The following is a 27375-nucleotide window of genomic DNA, read 5'->3' as shown; positions in this document are numbered from 1 at the left end:
AAAGAGGAGTCCCACACCCGGAAGCAAGCGCTACACACACCTGGCCTGCTCCATGTCCCCAATGTATGTCTGTCCAACCACCTCTTCATGATGAGCTGCTGCGTTGTGCAACCTCAGGTCAGAGCACACCTGTAAAAGTCTGAGGGGGAAGGCGGGGAGGGAAGAGGCACCGATGCAGTCATCTCCAAAGAGAGTGGTCCTGGATTGGGGGTGCTTAATCGGGGCTGGGGAACTAAAGCAAATGTACTTTAGTGCTTTAAATATATATATTTTAACTAAACATGCCAGGTGGTTCTATAAAACTTCAGGTGGTAATTTCTCTGTCACTCACTCACATACTTTACTCCCTATGGGTACATTTTAAGACATCTTTAGAGGTTAACAGCCAGGTACCCATATGGGCTCTGCCAAACCCTGCCGTAGCCTCCAGCAGGAAATTCAGCTGAGGTTTTGTTTAAAGCACCTCATTTGGCTATAGCCATGCAAACACACTCAAGCGTTATATGTGTGTTCCTCCTTCCCTGCGTGTCGACATGTTCTCTTTACTACTGTCTCCCCCATTTCTCCTCCTCCTAGACCCTTGATGGGAAGTATAGTGTCCCTTGATTCTTAAATACCCCAGTATGTGTCTCCTGAAAAAAAAAAGGTACTCTCTAAGAAGCAGGTAAAGTTTTACAATAAAGGTACCATTCCACTGTCTGGCTGTCTTGGGGATTTATTATTTACACAGTTAGCTACAGGATTAATATCTAAGGCGCTGTTTGTTTTTATATTGCTTTGGGAAAACTGCCACTCTCACCACTTCAGGTAAAGGAGAGATACCAACCGCAGGTGGTAGAGGTCTGTGAGGCTCTTGCTCTCCACCACAACATCTGCAATGAGCACAGCCAGCTGCAGGATCGGGATGCTGAGCTCGTGAAGGTACATCTTTTGCAGGGCTTTGACCAAATGGTCTATGTAGTACAAACTGTACGTCTGCAGCAACACAAGGCAAATGGGTGCGGTCACAGGCAGGGGTAGCACACTAGTCCCCTAGAGAGATGGCTAATGCTGATGTCAGCTTGACATGATTAGGATCACCTAGAAGGCGAGTCTGGGCATGCCTAGGAGAGATGATCTAGAGTAGGTTAGAGACTTTGGGTTTCTTTTGTAAAGGGTTATCTTGATTAGGTTAACTGGAGTGAGATGACCCACGCTAGGTATGGGCGGGGCTATGCCATGGACTAGGGTCCTGGGCGGGGCCATGCCATGGACTAGGGTCCTGGACTGCATAATGAGGAGGAGGCTGGCTTGGCATGGACCATTCATTGCTCTTTGCTTCCTGAATGCTGATGGATTGTGATGAGTTGCCTCAAGTTCCTGCCTCTGTGACTTCCCCAACAGGGTAGGCTGTACCCTCAAACCGTAGGCCAAAACAGATGCTTTCTCCTTTAAGTTGCTTTGGTATTCTGGTCACAACAGCAAGAAAAGTTAGCTAATACATCCAGCTTTGCCTGCATGCCAGCACTCAGCAAGGGTTTTACAAGTGTGCCGGGTGTCCTCTTCCCTATCTGTCATTACAGGTTTTGCAATGCCATGGCTGTCAGCACCAGAGTATTGTTAAAGATCCGCACAAGAGATGCAACCATTAATTCATTAATTTCATATTCCATTTAGTTTTTTTCCATCAAATGATCCACCAAATACAGAATTTCTTCGTATATGTATACAACTGGGTATCCAGGGGGAGAAAAAAAACCCAGCTAATTCCCAGGATTAGTGTCAAGCTTGAGTGGTTCCTGGCCCCTGTCCACACAAACCACATAAGGTAGACTCGATCTGAATCTGATACTAGGCTATACAGGTGAAGGGTATTTGTGCCTTAGGGGGGAGGATACTATCTCTGACCTCAGGAAAGGAAACTGTTTGTTTGTTTGTTTTTTGTTTTCAAAAAGGACAGAAGGAAGCACAGGGCAAATGATTCCTGATTTTTGTAACACTAAAGTTAACAATTCTACACAGAAAACCCCATCATGGGAGGAAAGGCAAGTCGCAAAGTGACTGTATACAGGACAGTCAGAATGTCCCTCTCAGAACAGGCCTGTGACTTTTTTTCAATTCCACAAAAGAAAAAGAAAACTTGCTAAATTATGGCGGTATGTTGGCTAGCCACATCACAAAAGAGAAAGGGCTAGGACAGGCCGACAGGGCACCCAGCATCGCTGTAACCATGGGAGACGCCTTCACAAGCACACTAGCACAGGCTGGCCTGGACGTAAGCAGCAGGAGCTCCCCTTGCAAGGACAAGGATGGAAGTCAGCAACCCTGGGATGCCATTTGTCAATCGGCAATGTTCATCACCACTGGGAAGTTTCCCATACTGTGGTCCAGCAACAATGGGCACCAGTGTTCACACATGCTTCATTTGTAGGAACCACCAGCATGATGTCCATTAGCAGGGGAGTGGGCAGGCTCACCAAGGCCTGTTCACTGCAGTGGGCACTGCAGAATTGAAAGGGACGAAAAATAGTTGTCCCCAAACAGCATGGGTGAACCCTACCAACGTACTGACCGAGAGGAATATGCCAAACAGTTCTATCCCCATGAAGCCCCAACAAGGCAGAAGAAGGTGGCTGGACCATGGACCCCTAAGAACATGGAGTCCTACAACATGGAACTTCTGAGTCTGACTTTGCATCCAAAGGGATTTATTATTCTCTACGACCAGGGTGAGGCTCTGTCCAAGGTACAGCCCTGAGTGTATAACCTTGGGGGTCTCTACAAGTGCTGGATTTGCTAGAGAGGAGAGGTTGTATGGCCTTGGTGGTGGAGATGGGGTGGGTGAAGCATCCAGAAGGACCAAGTTCCTGCCAATACCAAGTTCCTGTGTCTCTTGTGGTCATTGCTGCCTAGTTCGTGGAGCTATGACAGCAGGCAGAAGCAGTGCCAAGACTAAATGTGTGTACCTGGGTATGGATGTAGTAGCAGGACGGGGCTTCTCATGGATGTTGGCAGCTATTAGGAAGAAAGAGGGTGCCGATGAGAGGGAGCCTTGTGGCTGTGGGTGCTAAAGGCAGAAAACGGTTCCCTTTTAGCCCTCTGCCTCATGGGTCTCTCTTTGCTAACATCTTCAGCAGAAATGGCAGCTATAGCTTTGAAGGAGGGAGGGTGGGTTTGCCAGCCCTGTGGCAAAGACCTGTCTGGCTTCTCAGATCCACTCACCGGCTTCTGGAAACTTAAGGGGTTAATAGTGGAGTCACTCCTGTCTTGCCTGAATACAGACAACAGATCCTCAGGGCATGAGTAGGAGGCCCACTCTTCTATGCTGGTGGGGATATCATCAGGTGACTTGTTGGGAACTGGGGTTGAGATCTGTGAATGAGAGAAAGCAAGATTTACCGTAAAACATGGAGTTCTGAAACAGATGCCCCTGTGGCACAATGTGGAGAGGACAGGCTGCCAGCACAGTGGATGGAGGCTGTGACCAGGCTTGGGATAGCATGCCTTACAGAATGGGAAGCTGAGGCATCGGACAGTCGAAAGACCCCCAACATGGATGCAGTGGGGTTGGGGTTACCCTCCAGCTCCCACCTCAGGTGAGGTACACCATGTCGCCCACTCCTCACCTGTTTCATGTCCTTGATTTTCTCCTTCTCTTTCTCCTTCTCTTTTTCCTTCTCCTTCTCTTTCCCCCGTTCCTTCTCCTTTTCCTTCTCCTTTTCCTTCTCCTTCTCTTTCCCCCGTTCCTTCTCCTTTTCCTTCTCCTTTTCCTTCTCCTTCTCCTTCTCTTTCCCCCGTTCCTTCTCCTTTTTTGGCGGTAACAATTGTGAACTAGCTACTTGTGAAGTTTTTTCTGGAATTAGTTTTTCTCCTGCTATCAAGGAAATCTGGAGGGAGGGGGAGAAAATACGAACTTGGAGCAGAAAAAGCAGAAGGTATCTCTCCCTTTTCTGCACCTGGGGGGAGGTAGCTCTTGGATCTGAGGGTGTTGCTCAGCCATGGTCAAACCCAGGAACCCCCACAGGACAGAGCAAGTCTGGTCAGTGGCCTGGACCTACAAGCTTTCGTAGAGGATGGGCAGCAGAGCTGGGGTGGGTTTGGGGAGTATCCTCTTCGAGGAGCCTCCAGAACGCAAGTGTGGCAGGACGAAGAGAGATGCTGGCCTATCTTTCAGCACAGAGCACGAGGTGGACGGTGCAGAAAAAAAGTGTCTGCATGTCTGTGTGCTTCTCAAAGGCCTTCACAGAATACCTGGGAAGGCTCTGATTTCTTTGAAAAATGCTATGATTTAAACAAAGAAAATAACAGCGGCGAGCCCTTCAGAGTCTCCTCCCAGGGGCTGGAGGATGGGCTTGGGGACCCACACTGTCAGGCATCACATCTCCAGCCTGCCTCACCTGCCAGATGCGCCTGAGGAAACTGTAGGCCATGAAGCAGTCGTCTTCATAGGAAGAGGAGCTTGGGGACACTATCAAGGCCCGAAGGATGTGCACACGGGCCAGGGCCTCCAACTGCCTCACACTTCGAAACTGGTCCAAGGAGACTGTCTCCAGATTCGAGGACACTGCACTCCCTGTGGCAGACAGGGTAGGGGAGGCCTGCCCTGCAGGGCATGGTGGTAGTGAGTCTGGGGCCATGAACAGGCTTAGGCTCCTGCAGGCTCCAGATTTCTCCTCTCCTGATCTGTGATGCTGATCCAGCCACCTGTCCGTCACCAGGTGTCTGGAGGTGTGCTGCTGCTGCCTGCCCCAGACTGGAGTTTCTCCAGCAGGTTACCTTCTGCTCTGCCTGTCCTGTGTCCCAGACTTGTCTCCGTGAGTCCAGGAGTCAAAGAGACCCATTTTCTGGGAAGCAAAGGGCTGCTGGCCTTGGGGTTGCTACCCGTGCAGGTGCCTAGCTGGTGTCCTGTCAGAATAGGCCGTAGGCTTGCCTGCTCTGCTTTGTTCCTAGTGTGTTTCAACTGCTGTATTCAGCTGAATGGTGTTACAGCTATTTCTTCACACAAGTTCTGGAACTTTCCCATTCCTAACTGCTGTGAGCCAAAACTGATGGCAAGCCTGTATAAGACCAGAGGACATTGGCGGCCCAGCAACAGTCCCACCACGTCTGGCTGTCCTGGGCCCAAATAGGGCCTACAGTATGTGAATCAGGAGAAGCCAACATGATCCCCCTCACCTTCTGTCTTGGGCTCCGGCTCAGGGGAGTCTTCAATGGGTTTCATGGATAGCAGAATCTCAATGGCCCATTCGAGGTGGGCAATCACGTCTTTCATAGGGAACTGCTTGTAATACAGCCACTCACTGAACTCCACAATGTAATCTACCTTCTGCCAGTTGTTCTCTGGCTTCTTCGGGACAAGACAGAAAAGCATATGGCACTAATCAGGTCAAATGTGCCATTGATTAGAATCAGGAAGTCACATAGAGCAGCAAAAGACCTAATGGTTCATGCCACCCTAGAGTCACCATGGAGTCACTGTGGAGGCCCCTTCCAGGAAGATGGGTCTTCCCACCAAAGTTCCCCAAGGACCCCAGCTGTGGACAGAAGTATGGTAGGAAAAAAAATTGGTAAAATCCCCAGGCCTATCTGTCCCACTGGCCCCTGTATTTCCTAACAATTCTCCAAATCTCCATTACAACACAGAAGATGTTGATCAGGGCTCCCTGCAAGGTTGTCAGGCTAATCTGAAACCTTAAATGGGTGGTTCTGGAGTTAGGTCCTCTCTTGAGGGCCCCATGCCTTGTTCCCCATGCATGCACAGCTTTTTGCTTCAACTATGGATAGCTTCCATGACTCGTTGTGTGAAGACAGGTGTTTCTGTGCAGAATACTTCTAGATATAGTTGCGGGCCTGTGGGAGGGGATGCCAGGGAAACCACAGCCAGAGAGGTAGCATGGCACGCACTTGGCCTATGGTTGCTAAGAGCTGCAGGCCATCCTCAAAGCTGGGAGACCCATGCACAGCCCGGAGCTTTAGTGTGTAGACTTGCTCCAAACTCCCTTCCTTTCCAGGCCTCTTCCTCGGCCCAGCCTCAAGGCATCACCCCCGCACTTTTCAGGACCTAGAGTCACGGCCCTTTTGCCTCTATTGCTGACTCTGTAGCTTTCCTGAGTGTTTGCCTGTGCTTTCTCATTCCCCATCAAATGAGTACCCATGAGAGGCTAGCCCGTGCCCACCTCTGCATGGGGTTCAAAGCAAGAAAATCAAACATAAAGAAGCGCTGCAGGTCAGGTGGTGGCCTCAGGTGGGGCATAGCAATCTGGACACAGATGCTGTCTCATGAGGAAGGAGGAGCAAAGTTTCTGGGAGAAAAAAGTGTCACAGGGTATTGGGGGGATAGGTAGGTGTGAACCCCAGGCAGGGGTCAGGGCCTAAAGTAGCCCCTTGGAACCTGTATCCCGGTGGAGGTGGGAGGAGACATCTTATGGAGGTGAGAGAGAGTCTAGGATGTGCCATGGAAGCTGTGGCTTGGACAGAAGCTGGGCAAGCATGGGCAAATGTGGACAAGCGTGGGCAAGCATGGGCAAGCGTGGGCAAGAGTGGGCAAGAGTGGGCAACCGTGGGCAAGCATGGGTGGCTCAAGAGGAGTGAAAGGATGCTCCTCTCATCCAAAGGTGTAAGGCTGAGTGGAGAGTCTTCAGCTAGAGAACGAGGCTGGATGGGCCTCCTGTACACAATCCAACTCAGAATGGACAAGCCACCAGGACAGAAGGTCTGCAGTCACCGAGTTCTCGGAAGAAAACAAAGAATGCATCTTCCTGACCTGGGATCAAAATGGTCTTTCTGATATAATATCGTAAATATGAGTGACAGAAGATGAAATAGACATCGACCTCATCACAGTTAGAAATGTGCTATGAACAATACTAAGAACAGGGTCAGTCCACGAAGGCACAACCTGGCGGCTCTTCTTTGGCTAAGCACAGAGTCATGTGTGATTCATCAATTCCACTCCTAGGAACATTCTCAAGGGAACCAAGAACACAGGTCCACAAAAAACTGTGCATGCAGGTTCACGAAAGCCTTGCTCACAAGAACCAAGCGATTTCAGAAACAATGCAAGGGTCTGGCAAACAACCAAGGAGCCAAGTGTGTGGGTGTCTATGGAGTATTGCTTAGTCACAGGAAATAATTCAGGACAGTCACACAATACCGTGCGACTCTAACAGAACGAGACCATGTTTAGTGAAAGAAGCTAGTTATGGCAGCCACGTGGTAGGCCTGATTTCATTCTGTGAAAGGTCCAGATGGCACAATGGGTCAGCGATCCCTGACTGCAGGAGGGTTGGGGAGGAGAGTGACAGCTAACAGACATGATTTGGGGGTGGGCAGGGTGATGAAATGTTCTAAAACAGATTGTGATAAAAGCATTAAGAACAAGCTAGAGACTGTATTGTGTCAAAGAAAGGAATGGAAGGAGAGATGGAGGGAGGGAGGAAAAGACTGAGGGACGGAAAGAAAGAAAAGGAAGGAAAGAAGAAAGAAAGAAAGAAAGAAAGAAAGAAAGAAAGAAAGAAAGAAAGAAAGAAAGAAAGAAAGAAATGAAGGAAGGAAGAAAATTCAAGAGGCTGGAGAGATGGCTCAGTGGATAAAGTGCTTGTTGTGCAAAATTTGATGACCAGAGTTTGAGTCCCCAGGACCCATGTAAACTCTGGATATGGCAGTGGCACCTATAATACCAGCCAGCCTGCAGCAAGATGGGAGGCCAAGACAGGAGAAGGCCCAGAAACCTGTGGGTCAGCTACCCTGGTATACAGAGTGGGGAACAGATCATGCCTCAAACAAGGTACAAGGTGAGGCCTGACCCATGAGGCTGCCGTGGCATGTGCATGTTCATGCTTGCACACGTGAACACACATGCACATATATACATACCACACACATATTTTATATACAAGTACATTTAAATAATAAGTAAATAAAAGCAAGTGTCAGAGATAAGACTCAAGGTCACTGAAGACAGATAAACCTGCAGTGTCCAGCTGAATATATGAGCTCTCTGCCCTTCCTATAGCCTGGTGACTTCCCCTTCTCAGGGAGTTGCCCTTCCAGCTTACTGCCTGACTTACTTACTTCCTTCCTTCCACATCCTGCCTGACCCTGACACCCAGCAGGATGACCAGTTGCTCCCTTTAACCACGTGCATGAAGGTCAGGTCTCTGAAGCTACAGCCTGTGCCCTGAGATGGACATAGTTCCCTGGCTGAGAGCTGCCTGGTCCTTGAGGCACCCAGGACCTCACAGCAGGGATATGCTAAGGGCCTACGAAATAGACCAGCCTTTCAAGGTGCTTCCTCACAGTCCAAATCTTTCAATTCAGAGGTTCAGGACACCACTGGTCCCACATTCAAGACTCCAGGGAGCCCCACGTGGGCTCATTCATGAGAACCATTGTCAAGTCAGAAGTCAGAGCACCCTGCCACTCAAGTGCTTGGAATGGGGACAGCCAGACCTGCCTGTCCCAGCCAGCTGCATGCAGAGCCCTGTTTGCTCAGCAGTCCCAGGCTTCAGGGAGCCCAGGCATTTACCTCAGGGCTCTCCCCACTCTCTCCTTTCCAAGAGGGGTGACAAAGGGGCGGATCAGCAGAAGGGAGTCTCTGGCCTTAGCCAGGGCTTGCTACACAGTGGCTTCCTCTGAGCTGACCCAGGAAGTCCCTAATTCTGAAGCTTTCCTATGATTTCTCTCTGCAATCAGGAAACAAATCCACCCACCATCACCAACGCGGACACCACACAGACCTGCAGTGCCTGGATAGCATTTTGATAACAGGTGAGCTCTCCACAGATGTTCCTCGAGTTCTGAGCCAGTTGGTACCACATGTGTGCCAAATAGTCTTCGCTCTCGTCCTTGAACTTCTGAATTTCCATGCTATAGTTCTGGCCAAGTTTGGCCTTCACAATGACCATATGTTTGAAAATCAAGCTAAAGAATAGGAAGGACGGGTCAACTGAGATGACAAAGTGCTAAGCACACACGTGACATATGACACAAGGACTACTGCATTCACGTAACATATGACACACAGAACTACTGCATACATGTGACACATGACATACAGAACTACTGCATAGACGTGGCATATGACACATAGAACTACTGCATACACATGACATATGACACACAGAACTACTGCATACACGTGACATATGACACACAGAACTACTGCATACATGTGACATATGACATACAGAACTACTGTATACATGTGACATATGACATACAGAACTACTGCATACACATGGCATATGACATACAGAACTACTGCATACACATGACATATGACAGACAGAACTACTGCATACACATGACATATGACAGACAGAACTACTGTATACATGTGACATATGACATACAGAACTACTGTATACATGTGACATATGACATACAGAACTACTGCATACACATGGCATATGACATATAGAACTACTGCATACACATGACATGTGACAGACAGAAATACTGCACACATGTGACATATGACATATGGAACTACTGCATGCACATGACATGACAGACAGAACTATTGCTGCCCATGTTCCTGCAGGCAGGGATGGAACCAGATAAGGACCTAGCTGAGGTTTTGTGCTGTATATTTGGTTCTTCCTGGGGGAGGTGAGGTCCTTTAGTGGAAGCCCCGCTGAGGAGTGCAGAGAGCATCCTGGGGGGCTCAGGGTAAGAGCACTCACAGGCGGTGGGCTGTCCTTGGCAGCACTTGCACGGCCTCATCCAGCACTTTAAGGCCCATCTCCCAGTCATTCTGGTCAGCGTGGCTATGGAAGAGCAGGCTATAGAGTACCGCACGGAGAGTGAGGTCATCCTCAGACCCTGGGGGACGGGGAGAAGAGATGGAGTCTCAAGGGGACTGGGCAGCCAGCTCCTTGCCAACTGACTCGATGCCCTCTGACCTCTTACCCCCACTCCTATTCCCTCACAAGCCGTGTCACAGTCTTCCATTCATAGGCAGGGGTGTATCAGAAGGCTGGAAGCTGCCCTATAGAGCTGGTGGTAGATCAATGTGGCCCCTGCCTACAGCACCCTCACCCCATGGCTCAGGTACCCCTCTATCTGGAGGAACCAGCTCGAAGTGCCCACTCTGGTCTCTACTTATCTCTGTCTATTGGCCTTGAGGAACCCCCGCTAACTCTCATGGGGTCTCTTGGTTGCCCAGCACGTGGTCTGAGGGCCAGGGTGTCCCATGACCTTTCTCTTCTCAGAAAGTCTGTTACTTTTCATCTCAAGTAAACAGCATGGCCATGAGGAAATGGAAGTCTGTTCTTGCCTCTGTATATTGCATGTTCCCTGTAACATTCAGGGAAAGCGGCAGGCCTTGCAGGCCTTGCCACCAAATTTGTCACATGTCCCCGGGGTCAACCCTGGCACTGAGCATGAAGGTGGGTGCGGCTGGCAGTGACCAGCAGGGTGCTTCTTTTCCTCTTGGTTCTCATGCTGAGTGTTCTCACATAGGGATGCTGGGTAAAGGATTGAACACACCCATGCTCTTGCCACATGCTGGCTGAGAGATGGCACCGTGAGGCACTGCTCAGGTTGGTGGCTCTGCTAGCTTTCCCCAAACCCAAGGTGGGCTGGAAAAAGTGGCTAACCTCGGATACTTGGGGACCTCACAGTTTCTTTATTATTTGAGCTTATTCTCTGACCCTGCCAGCTGCATCGGAATGGGAGGGACACTTATACGCATGCTCATTCTTAATCCTGGTAGCTCAGACTCCACGCTTTGTTCTTGGTTCCTTGTTTGGTGTATTGAAGCATACCATGGACATATCCCAGTTTACCTGGTGCTTCACCGAGTGTGTAAGAGACTTAGGGCAGAGACCCAGCTTGTCAGACCTCCCAGCCACCCAGCATCAGGGACAGTGGACTGCCTTTCAGTGCTGTCCTTACATGGAGGCTCAGTTCTGAGCTTCAGGGTATAAGTTGCAGAAAGGGAGCGAGGCTTGGGAGAGCTGAGCCCTGAGCCAGAGTTCCGTTCTCATCAGGCTAACACTAGCAGCTGATGGGTCTTTGACCTCCCACAGCTGCCACATTGAATACGTGGATTTCCCACACTGCCGCATTGGGTATGAGGATTTCTCACATTGTTATTCCTTAATTTTCTGACTTTCTTATCATTGTCAATTTTTTTGATCTGTTTGAAAGTATGCCTCTTTCTACAGAATTTCTGCTTGCCCGATGCTATTTTCTGATGCTTTTCCTCTGGAGTAGAAGGTGGTTTTGTTGTTGTGCGTTTGTTTGAAAGTTTCACTGTAACTCTGGCTGGCCTAGAACTCACTATGAAGACCAGGCAGGCCTCTAACTCACAGCAATTTGCCTACTTCTACCTCCCAAGTGTTGGGATTAAAGGTGTGCGATAACACACCTGGTCCAGAATGGGAGGGTTTTTTGTTTGTTTGTTTGGTTGGTTTTTTTTTTTTGCTGTTGTTATTGGTGGTGGTGGTAGTGTTCTGTTTTGTTTGTGTGTATGAGTTTTTTGCTTGCATGTGTGTCTGTGTACCACATGTCTGACTGTGCCCATGGATTCCCATCAGATGCCCTGGAGTTACAGGTGGTTGTGAACCACTATGTGGGTGCTGGAGATCAAACCCAGGTCCTCTTAATCACCAAGTGTTCTTGACAGTTGAGCTACCCCTCCAGCACCAGAATGGAAATTTTTAAAGACATGGAATTCTGACCTATCCAATGATGGTTTCCTAGGTGATGGCAGTTTGACCTCCATCTTCTGTATGGCTCCATATGAACAAAGGGTCTCACCGGTCTCCGCATCCCCCTGGAGTCTGGGGCAGTCCTTCTCTCAGACTATGCTATCTGTATTGTTTTTCTTGAAGTGTTTGTCAACATTCTAAACTCTGGGGGTTCAGTGTCCTATGCTTATTTACACAAGGCAATACTTTTGCTAATTTTAAATAAATTTTACCGGTGAAAAGACTCTAACATGTTCAAGGTAGGGTCCACTATTCTATTCCACAGCGCTGAAGAATTGCCAAATACACGTAGGGCTCTAGATTTTTGTTTGTTTTGTTTTGTTTGTTTCGAAACAGGGTTTCTCTGTGTAGCCCTGACTATCCTAGACCAGGCTGACCTCAAACTCAGAGATCCACCTGCCTCTGCCTCCTAAGTGTTGGGATTAAAGGCGTGCGCCACCTCTGCTCGGTGACAGAGAATCGTATTGTGAGAAGAAAATGTATTCTTTTCAAAAACTCGAGACAGTACTGAGTGTAGTTCTGCTCGGTCTGTGGTCAGCGTTCCCCTTTCCTTGTCTTGCCAAGGAATGCATCTCCAAATGTTTTATGGTAGAAAATGTGATTAAGATGATATAAAGCTGGGCATTAGTGGCACACACCTTTATTCCCAGCACTCAAGAGGCAGAAGTAGGCAAGTCTCTGTGAGTTTGAGGCCGTCCTAGTCTACAGAGTGAGTTCCAGGACAGCCAGGACTACACAAAGAAACCCTGTTCTTGAAAAACAAAAAAGAAAAAGAGGCAGAGGAGACTCATGTATCAACAGAGTCAAGGGCTAGCCTGTGAAGGCTCTCCATGGTAGTAGGATGGAGGACCCCGGACGTTCTCTCTCCAGAATAGGCTTCCATGGAATCTTAAGGGAAAACATCGGGTGAGAAGCAGGTAGACTCTTGGGCATAGCCATGACTTGTGCCTCATGTACGGATACGGATGTAAAGCACAGAATGTTCAAACTTCCAGAACTCCTCATTTCCCACTGGTGCCACAACTACCAACCTGGAAGGAATGGGCCTTCGGGTCCTGTGCCTCCACCCTGGAAGTCAGCTGTTGGCCACTGGTGCAGAAACAGTGTTTTCTCTGTGTCCTTAAGTGAAATAAACAAATGGCACATGTTGGAGGGGACTGATGTGAGGTCTTGTTCCTCATTAGTTTCAGTAAAAACAAGCAAAAGGCAGAAATTGCAGCAAAATTTCACGGCTATCAAGTCACAAGATGTTAAGCACATTCACCATTCATGTCTCATGCACACAATACAGCACAACGATAACACATTGTGTGCCATATTATACACACCATACTACACATGCCATGCACTAGACCATACCATGCACATACTATACACACCAAACCTTCCGTTCCAAACATACATAATGCCACACACTCTCAAACTATACACAAGACACCACATTGTGCATACACCATACTACACACATTCCATACACATCATAGTACAATACTACATAACCATACACATATGATATCACACATGTACCACACCACACATACCAAACTGTAACCAACACACCGCGCACACACATATATGACCATATGTATATGTTATACCCAACACATATACTATATGTATACATCAAACACTATGCCATACACATACTCTACCATACCCCCACACTTCATACAATACATACCACATACCATACAACATGTACCATCCACATACCACATCACAGCACAACACACACACACACATCACACATCCCCTACATCACCCGTAATATACACATAACAGCACATAAACTACTTCCTCCTTGATCTAGTTGTTTCACAATGATGTGAAATAGGGGCGGTGGTGGCGCACGCCTTTAATCCCAGCGCTCGGGAGGCAGAGGCAGGCGGATCTCTGTGAGTTCGAGGCCAGCCTGATCTACAAGAGCTAGTTCCAGGATAGGCTCCAAAAAGCTACAGAGAAACACTGTCAAAAAAAAAAAAAGAAAAAGAAAAGAAAAAGAACTTATGGGACATAGTGGAAGCCATGCTCCAAGGCAAGCCAACAGCTGTGAATACTCCTGTGGATGCAGAAGATCTCAAATCAATAACCTGCCTTTAATTCTCCAGATAACAGAAAATTATGAACCAGAGAAGGAAGAATAAACCAAACTGAGAATAGAGGAAGTCTGCTGTTTCAAAGTTCTTTAAAACAAAGAGGGAATGGGAGAGAATTCTGGATCTGGGGACCGGAGGTCAGAGGCCACCACCTAGGTTGGCCAGGAAACTCCGACCTCTCTGGGATCCGGAGAATGCTGCTATTCCCAGGAGAAGTTCTGAAGGAGCTGTCTGGTAGAGGTCATGCCCAATGTAGGCCGTGTCTGGTTGGGGTCGTAGCCTGTGGGAGTCATGTCCCACGGGAGTTGTGTCTGGTGAAAGTCGTGTCCCACAGGGGCCATGTCCCAATCAAACCCCAAGGCAGGCATCCTCTGTGGGAGGCAAGCCGAGGTTGTCTTTTCCTATGAGTCTGGCCAGGCCTGAGGGTAAGGCCTCCCAGGACCCTTGCCCGTGTCCCTATGGCACCTGCTTCTTGCTCTCTGTCTTGTTGATGATGCTGATGATTCGCTGGAGGGACCCCTTGGCCTTCTTCCTGTTGCCCGGTGAGGACAGAAGTGGGAGCCATGTGTTCCAGTAGTGCCGGGCAGCCATCATGACCAGGGAACTGTTGCCTGCCAGGCCCCCATACCTGAAATGACATGCCTCATCCCAAGTTACGTAGGCGGCTCAGGCTACTCAGCCACACCTTTCCCCTACTACATCCAATCCTGAAGTTTCTGAACTGTGTAGGAAAGGAGTGGAATCGGAATGGTACAGCTTTGGCACTGTGTGGCAGGCACCATGAAAGAGCAAGCCTGCCTTATCTCCGCCTTAGCAAATTGTATGGGTCAGGTACTACCCACAATAGAGGGCAGTGACGGGCTCTTCTGGTCTGGTCCTTGCTGTGTCTACCTGCCCCTTGCCACTTAAGCCCCTGTATGCTTAGGGACCCTCCAGACTGCCTTGGTACCCACTCAGCTCACAGCTCTATTGAGTTTCTCCCAGTACTGCCCACGGATGTCCTGGTGTCTGTGAGCTTGGCTACACGACAGGATGTAGCCGAAAGCTTGCTGGTACCACCCGTTCCCTCCCTGGGACTCAGGAATGTCCCCACAGTACCACTGTGGCACTACACCAGTTTCCCCTCCCCCACACATCGCCAGTCCATCCCCAGCTGCATACTTGGCACTCTCTATGAACGTCTTGGCGGCTGCTAGGCGTAGCTGCTTCCTACCCTTCAAGTTTTCCATGATGCTGCGGCCCCGGATGCAGGACACAGTACACAACATCTCTGCAGCCAGCTTGGCATCGGTCCTGGAGAGGGCACAGAGTGATTTAGAGGAGAGGTAGGGGGTGATGCATGCTGGCCTCCACTTGCTGCAAATGCTGTCCTTTTATCCATGGCCCTGCAGGTGCATTCAAAGATGGAGGTGCGTTTCCAACCCACCCTGTGCCTTAGCGACGTGCCCAAATGATAGATGATGCAGGACAAGTAGCTCCGCCTTTTGGGGCCTTCCTTGCCAGTGACTGAGATGCCCACATTTGGCCTGGGTGTCCTGGGCTTTCATTGAGGAGATGGTCTCTCGGTGCTTGCATTTACAGAGATACTATACATCAAGGCCAGTGGCAGTTCCTGGAGATGTCCACCCACAGAGAACTTTGGGGGGCGTGAGAATCAGTTCTGTGGGTGCCTGAGTGATGGGCCCTCTAGTACCTTTATGAGAGATCCCAAACCAGAACTAATTTGCAGAATCCAGTGAACCACAGAACCATGGGACAAACTCCTTTACTGCCTTTTAGACATTTCTTTGGAGTGGATTTCCCATCTATCGATGGTCCAGATAGAACCATCTGTTGGGTTCTGTCCTCAGCTAGGCTCTGCTCCCTGGGCAGAAAGTCTTGTCTCACTCTGAACTCTTTGCTCAGAGGGGCACATAGGCGTGCAGTGCCATATCAGAGCAGCACCGCAGCCCCACAGACACTCTCCTGGCTCCCAAACCAGGCGCCACAGTGGTCTGGGCACATGCAGAGTGGGGGTGGGGTGGGGTGAAAGGTGGAGGGCATGTTTCGGCTTCTCAGCTCAGCAGCACAGATTTTATTCTGTGAGTGATATACTTGTTCACTCAACATTTCCTTTGGGTCCTGGTGCTCTACAAGAGGCACCTGCTTGCTGAAGCAAACAGCCAAATACGTTCCAAGGAGGCAATGGGGGAAGGTGTGTCTGACCCTAAGTCTGCAAGGACCTGCTGTACGGTGGGAATTTGCAGTCTGAAGGCAAAAGGAGGCTGGGTAGTAATTACCCGTCCCCCCCCCCCCCATAGGTGGTAGGCTGGTGCAAAGAAGGCTGTGACCCTAGCCTGGGGAGTGACAGTTGGGAATTTTGACCCTTGCAGCCAGCAGGGTGCAATGACAGCAGTCACCAGGAGAGGACAACAGTGGTCTACCAAAGGCCTTCAGAGGGCCCAGTGCAATCTCCAGGTTTTCTGTCGCTGTTTGTAAGCGTGAATATCTTTGCTTTATTTATTACACAGATTCCCTTTATAAATTAGAATTGACAGGGTCACTGATGGAAGAGTGTGCTAGCCTGGCCTGGTGCTGTGCCCAGTTCTCTTCTGGTGCCCAAGTAGTTGGTGGCTGTATACGGCAGCACTAACAGCAACCCTTTCTGCGGGGATGTGCAATTGATTGACGTCTTCTAAGGACAATGTTGGAGTAATGGAAGTGAATCTTGCACAGGGTTGAATAGGACCACCTCTGCCAGGTCTCGCCTGACCCCACAGGGTGTGACTTTAGTCACCTTGTGTTCCTGGCCCCCACCCTTGGGGCCTTGTCAATCTTCCCTGAAGAGCCTGTGGTAAGTGAACTTCAGCTACTCTGCCCGCCCACTGCCCCTTCCAGCTCACTATGAGGTCTAAGTAAGAGCGAGATTAGTGTGGGTGAGATGGTTCAGTGGTAAAGGTCTTGCCCGCTAAGGCAAGGGCACCGAATGACTTCGTTATTAGCTGCTTTTCTCATGGCCGTCACCAAATTCCTGAAGAACTATTGGGGGGGGGCTTGTTTTGGTTCACAACTGAGGGAATATAGTCCATCATGGCTTGGGGTGACACTATCTTTTGAGCATATCTGTTCCACACTCTAAGAGACCAGAACTTTTGTTGGACCTCACAGCCTTAACCACGGTGTGGTCATTCAAGATTTAAAACTGCTGTGTACTCACACCTTTTGTTGAACCTGTCTTTAAGAAACAATGTAACAATCAACCTTATTTGTCTTGGGTTTTCATAGCAACAACTTCTCCAACCTGAGCTAATGCATAGCTGTGATCTTAAGTTACAGACTCGTCCATGTCCCTGCCCCAGACAACGCGTGTGTATCATTTGCTGAAAGTAGCAAATACAGAGGTTGAAAGCCACTCCCTAAAATCTGTGATAATGGTTGGAAGCCATCATTTGTGGATATTGGTTGATAAACACTAATTGATGTCTGTTGTCTGGGCCAATTGGAACCAGAGACCCGATCCCTCGTAAAACTCTGTTAGCGATCGCTATAAAGCATCCTATTCCTTCCCCAGTGATGTTTTCTGTGTGGTCCAATAAAGACCGTTAGACACACACAGACAGAACAGATGGATGCTGGGGGTGTTGGGGGGGGCGGAGACACAGTCTTCAGGCAGACACAGATTCAGATTCACGCACCAGACAGACAGAGGACAGAAGACACAGGAAGCATGAAGCAGAGAACTCAATCAGGACTCGCTCTTGGTTAAATGACTCAAAGGGGAGGAGTTTTTCTTTCTTCCTTTAATGTGATACGGCAAAGGATGCCTCAGAGTTCATGGCTAATGCGTGTAACCGGAGTGACGGCAGGAAAGGCAGAGGCAGGAGGCCGCTGGCCACACGAATCGGAGCCACAATTAGAAAGTGGAGAGAGGTGATTCTGGTGCTCCACTGGTTTCCTCCTGTCCCTCTCTGTAATTCCGTCTCTGTCCCCAGCCCATGAGATGGTGTCACCAGCATTCAAGGTGAGTCCATCTCTCCTGTTAAACCTCTGTGAGAACACCCTCAAGGACAACTCCAGAGGTCTGCCTCATTAACGTCCCATGTGCGTCTTAATACAATCAAGCTGGCAAATGAAGTAAATTAACCACTACACCTTGACCTGTTGTCAGCTTGACTCCCAAACACGTCACTTTAAGCCATAGCATCCTCTCTGTGAACTGAAGTTTTAGGGGAAAATGTGGTAAAGATTCTATAGGACTGACCGGTCAGTCAGAACTAGAATGCTGCAGATCCAAAGTCAAGGCTACCTTGGGCTAGTCCGCCTAACAGCCATTCATGTGTCATCTTGGTATTTGACTTAACATGCTCCTAACTACTGGCAAACCTTTGAAATGTATTAATATAAAGACACTGGACTTCACCAACCCAAAAAGGAAGAATGTCTTCAGATAGCCGAGTTCCCTGCTTTTCTGTAATCTGCCTTTCTGCCGTCCCCACCAGTGTGTTGAGTAAATACATTGATTTAGGATTTCTTTTTGTTCTGTGACAAACAAGGTGCAACTGCTTTCAAGGAGGAACATTTCGTTCAGAGCAATCTGATCTGAAACCCTGTTCCCTGTGGCTCAGAATAAAGCTATCTCCGATTCCCCCTGTGTTTGCACATCACTGGTCCCCCAGTCTCGCGGCCCTCTCATAATGGAAAATGAAGCAATTCTAACTTCCAAAGCCTTCAGAGTTTTAAGCAGTTCAGTCTCTTTTGAGACTCTGGCCATCTCTCACTTATGAGTCCCTATAAAATACAATTTAAAAGTTACAAACTTCTAATATACAGTGATACAGAACAAACATTCCCAAAGAAACACAAAGCCAAAGAAAGACAGACTCAGCAGGGTCGGAAACAAGCTCTGCAGCTCCCACTCAGCATCTGGATTTACCACTATAATGGAATCATATGGGTTCAGCAGCACCAAGGAGCCCACACCTCCAATTCTATCACCTGCGATACACGTAGCCTCTCTCTCAGGATAGCTCCACTCGTGTCCACAGTGTCCCTTAGTTGGCTCCTGTGGTCCCAGCATCTCCAACATCCTGGGTTCCCTACTGCAACTTAAGTAACACCTTCACATTTCATAGGGTGGCTTCTCAGCATCTCCCTTCTGGAAACTAGACTCTGTCACACATTGTCTGGCCCTAACGACTTTTCAGAACATGGGTATAAGCCTCTGTTAATCTCTCACTCTTGAATTTTGCCTGCTTACAAAACAAGCATCATGTGGACATTGCCAAGTTCTGATGTTAGCCTGAGATGTAGTTAGGTCCCCTTCTCCCAAAGCTGTGGTGGTCTCTGTACCCTGGCTCAATCTGGGAAAAGATGTCCCTAGACAGGTGCTTCTGAGCAGAAAACACTTTGTGTGTCATTTTTTTTCTTTCTTTCAAATGACTTTGCATTTCCAGAGGCGCCTTTCCTGTGCTCTCCGGGCAGAACTTTAGGTTCCTCTCCAGTGGCATTAAGACCACATCTGCTTTGCTCAGGCACAAGTTTGGAAACTGTGCCTCTCCTTTCCTCACAAGACTGCACACTTTTCTTACCTTGTTGCTCCTTCTCACTGTAGATCTGACTAAGAACAGTGACCAGTCATTGTGCTATCATGGATTTTCCATTACTTTTGAATTCAGCCTTACTAAAATAATCAGGACACAGGGAGAAAGCAGCCAGATTTTCTGCCAGAATAGGACAGGAGTGTGACCCAGTCCCCAACAAAGCTCTCTTCCTCTCGGAAACCTCACGAGCTGGGGCTCCCCTGCTGATCCCTCTAGCATTCTATTCTTCTACACTCTGACCAAAATGCTCCACTGAGTTTTGCTTATAGGGTTTCTAGGAATTCTCAGTCCTACGAACTCTTCCACATTCCTCCTACGAACCACTTCTAAAGGCCTATGAACTACGTGAGCAGGTTGGTCAAAGGAACAGCACCCTACTCCTCGGTACCAATGCTATGCCCTTGCCCCTGTGTGTGCAGGGGGTCTAGACAAGTGGATGCTTCTGTTGCAGACATTGCAGGGCATGGGGCTCTGCTGACTCTCAGACTCTCAGCAGTTGTATGAACATAGCCTTGGAGCTGTCACTGTGAGCAATGCACATGTTTGGCCTGGTCCTCATAGGGGTCCAACGACTAAGAGGCACATGATACATGCCCACTAAATCCTGCCAACACACCAGGAGCACATCAATGGCTCAGAAAGCGAGGCTGGTAGACATGGTGCAAGACCAGAAACATGGGCATGGAGAAGAACTCTGTGGATTTGGTGACCACTGACCAAACTGGCCACTGGGCAAAGGAAGCACCTTTATAGTCCTGGGTCATGACTCTATTTTTCAGGATACTTGGACTTGGGAAAGAAGCCAAAAAGAAGAGCCCGGAAGAAAACCATCTTGGCTACATGGGCATTTGTTACAACACTGCCTTTTACAACAGCCCCAGATTCAGGGAGAAGGAAAGACTGATATTTCTGATCATGGATCAACACCGTGGAACATTGTCGAAACCATGAAGGAAGACAGACGTGTTCCAGTGCTTCACTGCTGCTGTAGGTAGAATGAGAAATGTCCCTCACCCGCTCATGCGTGTGAGCATTGGTTCCTAGCTGGAGGCACTGTTGTGGGAGGTTGTAGGACGTATAGGGGTAGCACTTTCACGCGAAAGGAAGCCAGTCATTGAAGACAGGTTTGTGTGGCCTGGCCTTACTCCCTGTCTGCTCCCAGTTTCCTCTTCTGACAAACAAAACATGTGGTGAGGGATCCCAGCTGCACACTTCGGCTGCCTTCCAGCATCCTGCCGCCATGCCTTCTTCCATAATGAACTGGACCTTGGAACCATGAGCCAAGGTAAACTTTGCCTCCCTTGCATTGCTTCTCATCAGTTCACAGAAGTGAGAAAAGCAACTAATACACTTGGTGACTGGCATTCTCCAGTAGTTACCATGGAGACCTGACAGAGAAGCTATCTCCCATTTAACAAGCCAGGGGCATTGTTCAGTGGCATTGATACACTTCAGCATCATGCATCTTGCTTGTCCCCAAATCCCTCGGACAAAGCTGCCTGCGTCAGGATGGAAACGTGGTTGATCTGAGAATCACATGTGCTCCCTAAAGTCACATACCGATATCTGATTCCCCGGGTGACGGCATTAGTAGAAGGGCTGTTGGGAGATGAAGGTGGTGGAGTGCGGGGTTGGCGTCTCAGGATGGAATCCTGCCCCATAAGGGAGAATAACAGCGTTTTTTCCCTCTTCCTCCACATGAAGTGACCAACTTTGAACTAGGCAGCGACATTCACTAGATACCAACTATCATGCCCTGAACTTGAACGTCCAGCTTCTATGCCATGAACAATAAATCCCCATTTCTTAAGGCCTCCCCAGCTGTGGTATTTTTAACACAGAACCCTCATCTAAGAGAACCATCAGCTCTTATCTATCTGTCACACACACAGAGCTATTATTGCACAGACCTCCTAACTGAGGCCTCTGTGTCTTTTGAGTCCCCATTAACACCCCACACAGCTTCGCGGGCCCTGTTTTCTGTGCTGTCCTGTGGCACACACAGAGGAAGCGGCATGGCAGTCAGATTCCTGCCAGGTGTCCCTTGCTCAGCAGGGCTGCACCTCTGGCCCCTGCTCTGTGGCATGGGACATAGTCCACACTCTGCTTATGTTACTGCATGCTTCTAGGACGCCATTGCGGAGGTCACTTACGCATTAAATGACCTCAGGTGCTTGAGGCCCATCTGGGTGGCATTGTGAGAACATGCCATGGTGATCTCATGGTCGTGGGCCACATAGGCGAAGTGGGTGAGGCGCGTCAGGGTCTGCAGCTCCACGAGGGGCTCTGACCAGTTACACTCAGAAGCCATTTTCACCACCTTCCCGGCATGTGAGGGAGAAGGACATTGCATTAGCAACAGCGACCCTCTAGGAGTCTGTGGCCCTCAACAATCGCCCTGCTGCCAGTCTGCTGAGCTTCATCCATCCTGCGATGTCTGCACACGGCTTCACACGCATGCGTTCAAGGATCACTAAGCATATGCAGTCCTAGATAGGCTACTGATCTGTGAAGCCTAACTGATCTCAGTTGCTCCGTCCTCATGACTTTCCCACCTCAGAAGGCATGTCTGTCCTCTTATATGTCTCTGCCTGGGCTGAGATCGTGGGATGAAGGACACAGAAAGGCCACCCAGAGAAGCAACTTCCTCCCATGGGTATAAAGGACTGTCCCATACAAAAGCCAGATATGTATGCCTCGAGAGATGGCAGCTGTCAGGAAGCAGAGGGAGATGTGGGTTTGAGTTCTGACTACCTCAGGCAGGACCTTAGGCCTCAGTTTCCTCGTCTTTCCTGGATGGGGGTTGTTGACTTACCTCTTGGGAAACCTGGGGAAACCCACCTGAGCTAGCGGGGGAACCGTGAAGTCCATGAGACCCAGTCCATTGCACGAATACATCTCAAGGGCAACAAGGACTCTGGTTATAGAGTTGATATCCTCATTGGTACCCTGGAGGGATAGAAGGGATAGAGTGTCTAGCTGCCCAGGAAACAAGGAGGAAAAGCTGTGGATATCCGAGCCATTTTTTGAGATAACCCCGTGCTGCATTAGCCAGACCACAGTATTCGGAAAGTTGATATTTGAGGCTATTCTGGTAGGAATCAACCTCTACATTGTCTTCTTAGGCAACAAGGCATGAAATCTGCATATTCATGAGCCTTAAAGACAATGTTGTCTGGCCACTAAGGAGGACTTTCCAGAGGGAGAAGGCTGTTGAGCCCTGGTAAGAAGTTGCTGATCTGGGAATATCCCACAAACCGCTTCTCTCTGACCCAGGATAAATGTCCCTCCTGAGCGCTCCCCTGCTCCCTCCTGACCGCTCCTCCCCATGGTTTACTTGCTGCTGTGTTGGGCTCATGGCGAGGGTTTGTGAGTTGAAACTATTCCCTGCTCCTTCCCAGACCCTGCTCCCACAGGTTTAGTGTTGGGGGTGGGCTGGAGCCATATCAAAGCGATGACTCTGTCACTGAGTAGCAGCGAGAGCGGGCAGCACCCCCAGAGGCCCAGCGCTCAGACCTGGTGAAGACTTTTTCCCTTGGCTCTCAAGAGCGGCAATTTTGGCGACAGTAGAGAACAACCTCAGACCTTAATAGGCAGAAACACCCCCTTTCCAGCAACTGTGACCACACTGAATAACGAGAACGCCGGGGAAAGGCAGTCTGTGGGTCCTAAACCCCCAGGGTATCCTCGGCAACCACCTGCTCATCAGTGCCCAGTCGCTGCCCAATCTGCTGCTGCAGTAGCTGCTTGGCCTTCACCCAGGTTGAAATGAGATGCTGCCGCACGCTGGTGGGGACGATGTCATCCAGCACATTCCCATTAGTGAGGTGCAGTGCAAACTCACAGACCTAAAACAAGTGTCTTCATCATGAGGCAAATCTAAGAGGGGTCCTTAAACCATCCTCCCTCTGGCTGTCCCTATGTCTCTCTGTACCCAGGCATCAAGTTCACCTTTGGTCCTCCCCAGGGCTTACCCCAGGGCCCACTCCAGGGCCCATTCCCGGGCTGCAGGATGGAGTACCTCCAACGCTGCTCTGATCTCAGAGGAGGCAGAAAACTCCGCTGCTGGAACATGAACTAAGGTAGGGCGCACATTCTTTTTCGACTTTTCAGATGTCTGGGTGGGAATCCAGCTGATGATCAGGCCTCGAGCAAGGGCATCACACAGCGAGACAAGCATGACTAAATCCCTGGAGGGTGTAACGTGAGAGCTGTGCTGGCCATGGCCAGGGCAGGACAAGGCTCAGCCCCAGGCAGAACCTCACAGCACCACGCCCACTCCTTCTGCCTCCCAGTCAAGAGGAGAGGATAATTGTGGTTTAACACAGACCACAGGGGCTAGAGAGATGGCTCAGAGGTTAATAGCATTGCCTGCTCTTCCAAAGGTCCTGAGTTCAATTCCCAGCAACCACATGGTGGCTCACAACCATCTGTAATGGGGCCTGGTGCCCTCTTCTGGCCTGCAGGTGTACATGCAGACAGAATATTGTATACATGATAAAAAACAAAACAAAACAAAACCGCCTAAACACAGACCACGGGTGAGTGCTGCTGAGTGTTAGTTTGCTTCCCTCCCTCCCCCTTCCTTCCTCTTTCCCTCCCCCCCCCTTTTTTTTCTTCTTGACAGATTGTCACTATGCTGCCCTGGCTGCCCTGGAACCCACTTTTGTAGACCAGGCTGGCCTCAAACCCAACCTAACATGATGCATTCAGGCTTCTAATTTATTATGGGGAAACATTAATCTAAGTTCTCATTCGTCTGGAAAAGAAACACACAGTCATGAGATCTCACCCTCTCCCCACCTCCAGCCCAAGGTGGGGTGACCGCTGAGCTACTTCACAGAGTACCTGGGCCCTCAGCTGAACTCTTCGCAAAGGCTTGGAGCAGAGCCTTCAGAGGGCAGTGTTGGAGCAGAGCCAGCAGGGGGCAGTGAGGCAGCTGTGAATACCCTGGGTCATGATGACCATGTCATCCCAGTGCAGGCTGAGCGCCTCCTCCATGCACAGACCTTACCCGTGCCTAGCAGTCTCTCAACTCATTGCCCCCACAATGGCCATGCCTGACCTCACAGCTGTGACTCCCAAGCATAAACAGATGTGGTGGCAACACCCACCCTTTGTAGCCAGTGGCCTTGAGGGTGTTCAGGAGGTGATACAGGGAATCCACCAGCTCCTTCTGCCTCCCAGCCACGATGAGGTGACGATTGTGGTTCAAAACATAGACCACGGCGTTCTGCACGATCCAGGCTTCCCCTAGCTCCTGCCCGATCTCTGCAGCACGCAGCCAGTTGTTCATGGCATACTGCGACAGGCTTTCTATCCAGGTTCTGCAACAGCACACAGTGTAGCGGTCAGCTCAATATCCGGCCTCTACCTTCCCCATCCCACACACCACTGAGGAAGTGAGCCTAGGCTCTCTGCGTCATCCCCACCTAGGTCTGGAGGGTGTTTCAGACTGTCTGTATAGGCCAGGGATCCAGGCTCTAGAGAGACTGTCTTGGTACTGCTCCCCTCATGCGACTGCCCCCAAATGTCCCTGATTACACCTAGTCCTAGCTAGACTTTGCTGAATCCTCTGGAAATGCCCGTCTGTCCTTCCTTACTACCCAGATACTGGCAAGCTACCTCTCACCCATGCTATGAGTCTTACAGGCCCTGTTAAGAGCTCCCTGATTTGAGGAGGGGTGCTGGCCTAAGGCCTTTCCCAGGTTGCCTTCTCTCACCTCTTTGGCTGCCTTCACCCCCTGGCTCCAAGACAATCTATAGCTGTACCTGCCCCCAGCACGCACAGCCTGCCGGGTGGTACCTAGAGCAGGGCAATGTAGCCACTCTGCACAGTGCTCATGGTAAAAGCAACTCTCTTCTACCAGCCCAGGCTGGGAAACTTCTTTCTGTCAGGAGCCAAGCTGGTATTTTAGCGAGTTGCTAAAGTCTCTGCAGCATGCTTCTTTTATTTTGTTTTACAATTATTTGGTTTGTACAAGCCACTCTTAGCCACGGCTTACAAACAGCCTAGGCTCTAACTTGTATATCCTGCTCCATCCACAATTGGGTCTGGGCAAATGAAGCTGTTCTTCAACCCTTGGTCCAGAGCAGTGACTCTTAACCTTCCTAATGCTGGGACCCTTTAGTATAGTTCCTCATGTTGTGAGGACCTCCAGCCATAAAATTATTTCATTGCTACTTCATAACTAATTTTGTTACTGTGGCTAAATGTCATGTAATCTCTGATCTGCAGGATATCTGATATGTGACCCCAAAGGTATTGCGACCCACAGGTTGAGAAGCGCTGGTCTACAGGGTGGCTGGGACTCTCATCCACCTGTATGTGATCCACTCGGGATTGCTCTCTGGTGGTTCAGGCACATAGCCAGCTGGGTGTTGGCTCAAGTCCTCAGGGGGGATGGCCTGGTCATTCAGCTCCACACCTTCCAAGCGCAGCAAGTGGACCGTGGCCTGTGGGGAAGTACACAGTCACAGAAGTCACAGCTAGGCAGACCACAGCACTCGGGGAGCACACAGCAAATTCTGCTTCTGAAAAAGCCAAACACAAGTAAAGAGTGCACGAGGGGCCTGCACACCCCACCTGCCTCAACAGCCTGCCAATTTGTGCATCCCCGGGGGAGGAGGGCTTCCTTCAGGAGCACAGCCCACAGCCACATCACACTCTGGCGGGCGGGCAGAACAGTGCTCATGTTCTCCCACGGCAGCCGACTGACTGCTCATCTCCCTGAAGCCTCCCAAACTTGCTCTGCAGCACCAAAGGCTTCTGCACAGCCCACCTGGCAGGCAGATGGGATGGGAGGACACACGGGTCAGGCCGGCCCCTCGGTCTCAGCCACAGTTCTCTTTGCACGTCTGCTCTGGCACTGCCATCTGGCAGCTTGCTCCCTGAGCACAGGGCTTGTCTTTGGTCACCCTGTGCCACTAGACTCTGATGGAATAAACAGGTGAGCGCCCCCAGCCTCTGCTTTGACCCCACTGGGTAAAAGCAATGGAAATGCTGTACCACGGTGAGGGTTAAACACACGGCCAAGGCTGCCTCTGACGCTGGCACGGATGTGGGGACTGAGAGCTCACATCAAGGGCTTCAGATACAGCTAGGTCACAATATACATGGTTAGCTTTGGGTAGGTCCAGCCCGGGGTCTCAGTACCCCATCTGTAAATGAGCAGGCCTATTGGTTCTGGGGAACCAAGATCCAGCCCAAGTCTCGGCTGAGCCCACAGAGTCATATTAGCGGAGATCACACCTCCTTCAGGGACTTCTTAAATCACCTCCACGTTCAATCCCCAAATATAACTTCACACCCAGAGAATTCAGAAATTATTTCCCATGAAGAAAAGTTACACCAACACACAACACAATGCATCTCAGTTCACACTTTTCTCATGTACTCTTCTAGGAAATGAATTAATTCTCTTTCTCTAGTTTACAGTCTTGTTTAGGGATGTATGAGCCAAGGGGAGCCCTTATGACAAGTCTCTCTGTTGTGTTAATGGCCACATCCACACTGGCAGCTACGACAGCCAAGACCTTCAAGACGCACCTCAGCACTGAGGAAGGCCACCTCCGCGATCTTCCTCAGCAGGTCAGCGGACATATTTCTGTGCAGGACCACCTCAGACTGTCCCCAGTCATGCTGGGAGCCCTCGGCACCTTTTTTCTTCCTCCCTGAGAAAACAGCAGCGGGCAAAGAGAGGCCCTTTCTGAGCAAGCCAAGCCGCAGCAGTTCCTCCCCCACCAGCCTGCTTCCCCGAGTCTCTGCCCAGCTCTTGCTGGGACAAACCCTTCAAGAAGGGCAGCATGGCTTGCTATAACCCAGTAGCCCTCATTGTTACTATTGATCAGTTTTAAGCCCAGCTGCCGCTCAGTATTGCTGGGATCTGCCCCCAAGGGTACTGAGGCACACTCCCTTCTATAAAATGATGCCAAGTAAACTTGGGATCTACACAGTCCCCCTTTGAACTATAAACCATCTGTAGTTGACCGTGACACTGACTG

At 49.8% G+C, this 27375-nt stretch overlaps 1 protein-coding gene across 1 annotated transcript in view; it reads right to left on the bottom strand.

Annotated features, from left to right (window-relative positions):
* The window catches only part of Cfap46 (cilia and flagella associated protein 46), an 86002-nt gene that overhangs the window by 34843 nt on the left and 23784 nt on the right, over positions 1–27375 (bottom strand). The window contains exons 16-33 of the mRNA XM_057778258.1: positions 26921–27045; positions 25694–25827; positions 24486–24698; positions 23393–23561; positions 23070–23219; positions 22213–22320; positions 21525–21691; positions 14954–15085; positions 14258–14420; positions 12728–12815; positions 9666–9804; positions 8718–8901; positions 5155–5326; positions 4377–4582; positions 3606–3866; positions 3202–3351; positions 827–975; positions 41–139 (exon numbers count right to left, since the gene is read on the bottom strand). Of these exons, the coding sequence (XP_057634241.1) occupies positions 41–139; positions 827–975; positions 3202–3351; positions 3606–3866; positions 4377–4582; positions 5155–5326; positions 8718–8901; positions 9666–9804; positions 12728–12815; positions 14258–14420; positions 14954–15085; positions 21525–21691; positions 22213–22320; positions 23070–23219; positions 23393–23561; positions 24486–24698; positions 25694–25827; positions 26921–27045 (2809 nt within the window). The remainder of the gene's footprint in view (positions 1–40; positions 140–826; positions 976–3201; positions 3352–3605; positions 3867–4376; positions 4583–5154; positions 5327–8717; positions 8902–9665; positions 9805–12727; positions 12816–14257; positions 14421–14953; positions 15086–21524; positions 21692–22212; positions 22321–23069; positions 23220–23392; positions 23562–24485; positions 24699–25693; positions 25828–26920; positions 27046–27375) is intronic.

This window comes from Chionomys nivalis, chromosome 8, assembly GCF_950005125.1.
Source record: "Chionomys nivalis chromosome 8, mChiNiv1.1, whole genome shotgun sequence".
Taxonomy (NCBI): Eukaryota; Metazoa; Chordata; class Mammalia; order Rodentia; family Cricetidae; genus Chionomys; species Chionomys nivalis.
Note: the sequence above shows the minus strand (reverse complement) of the source record. Positions and strands in the feature narration are given on the sequence as shown.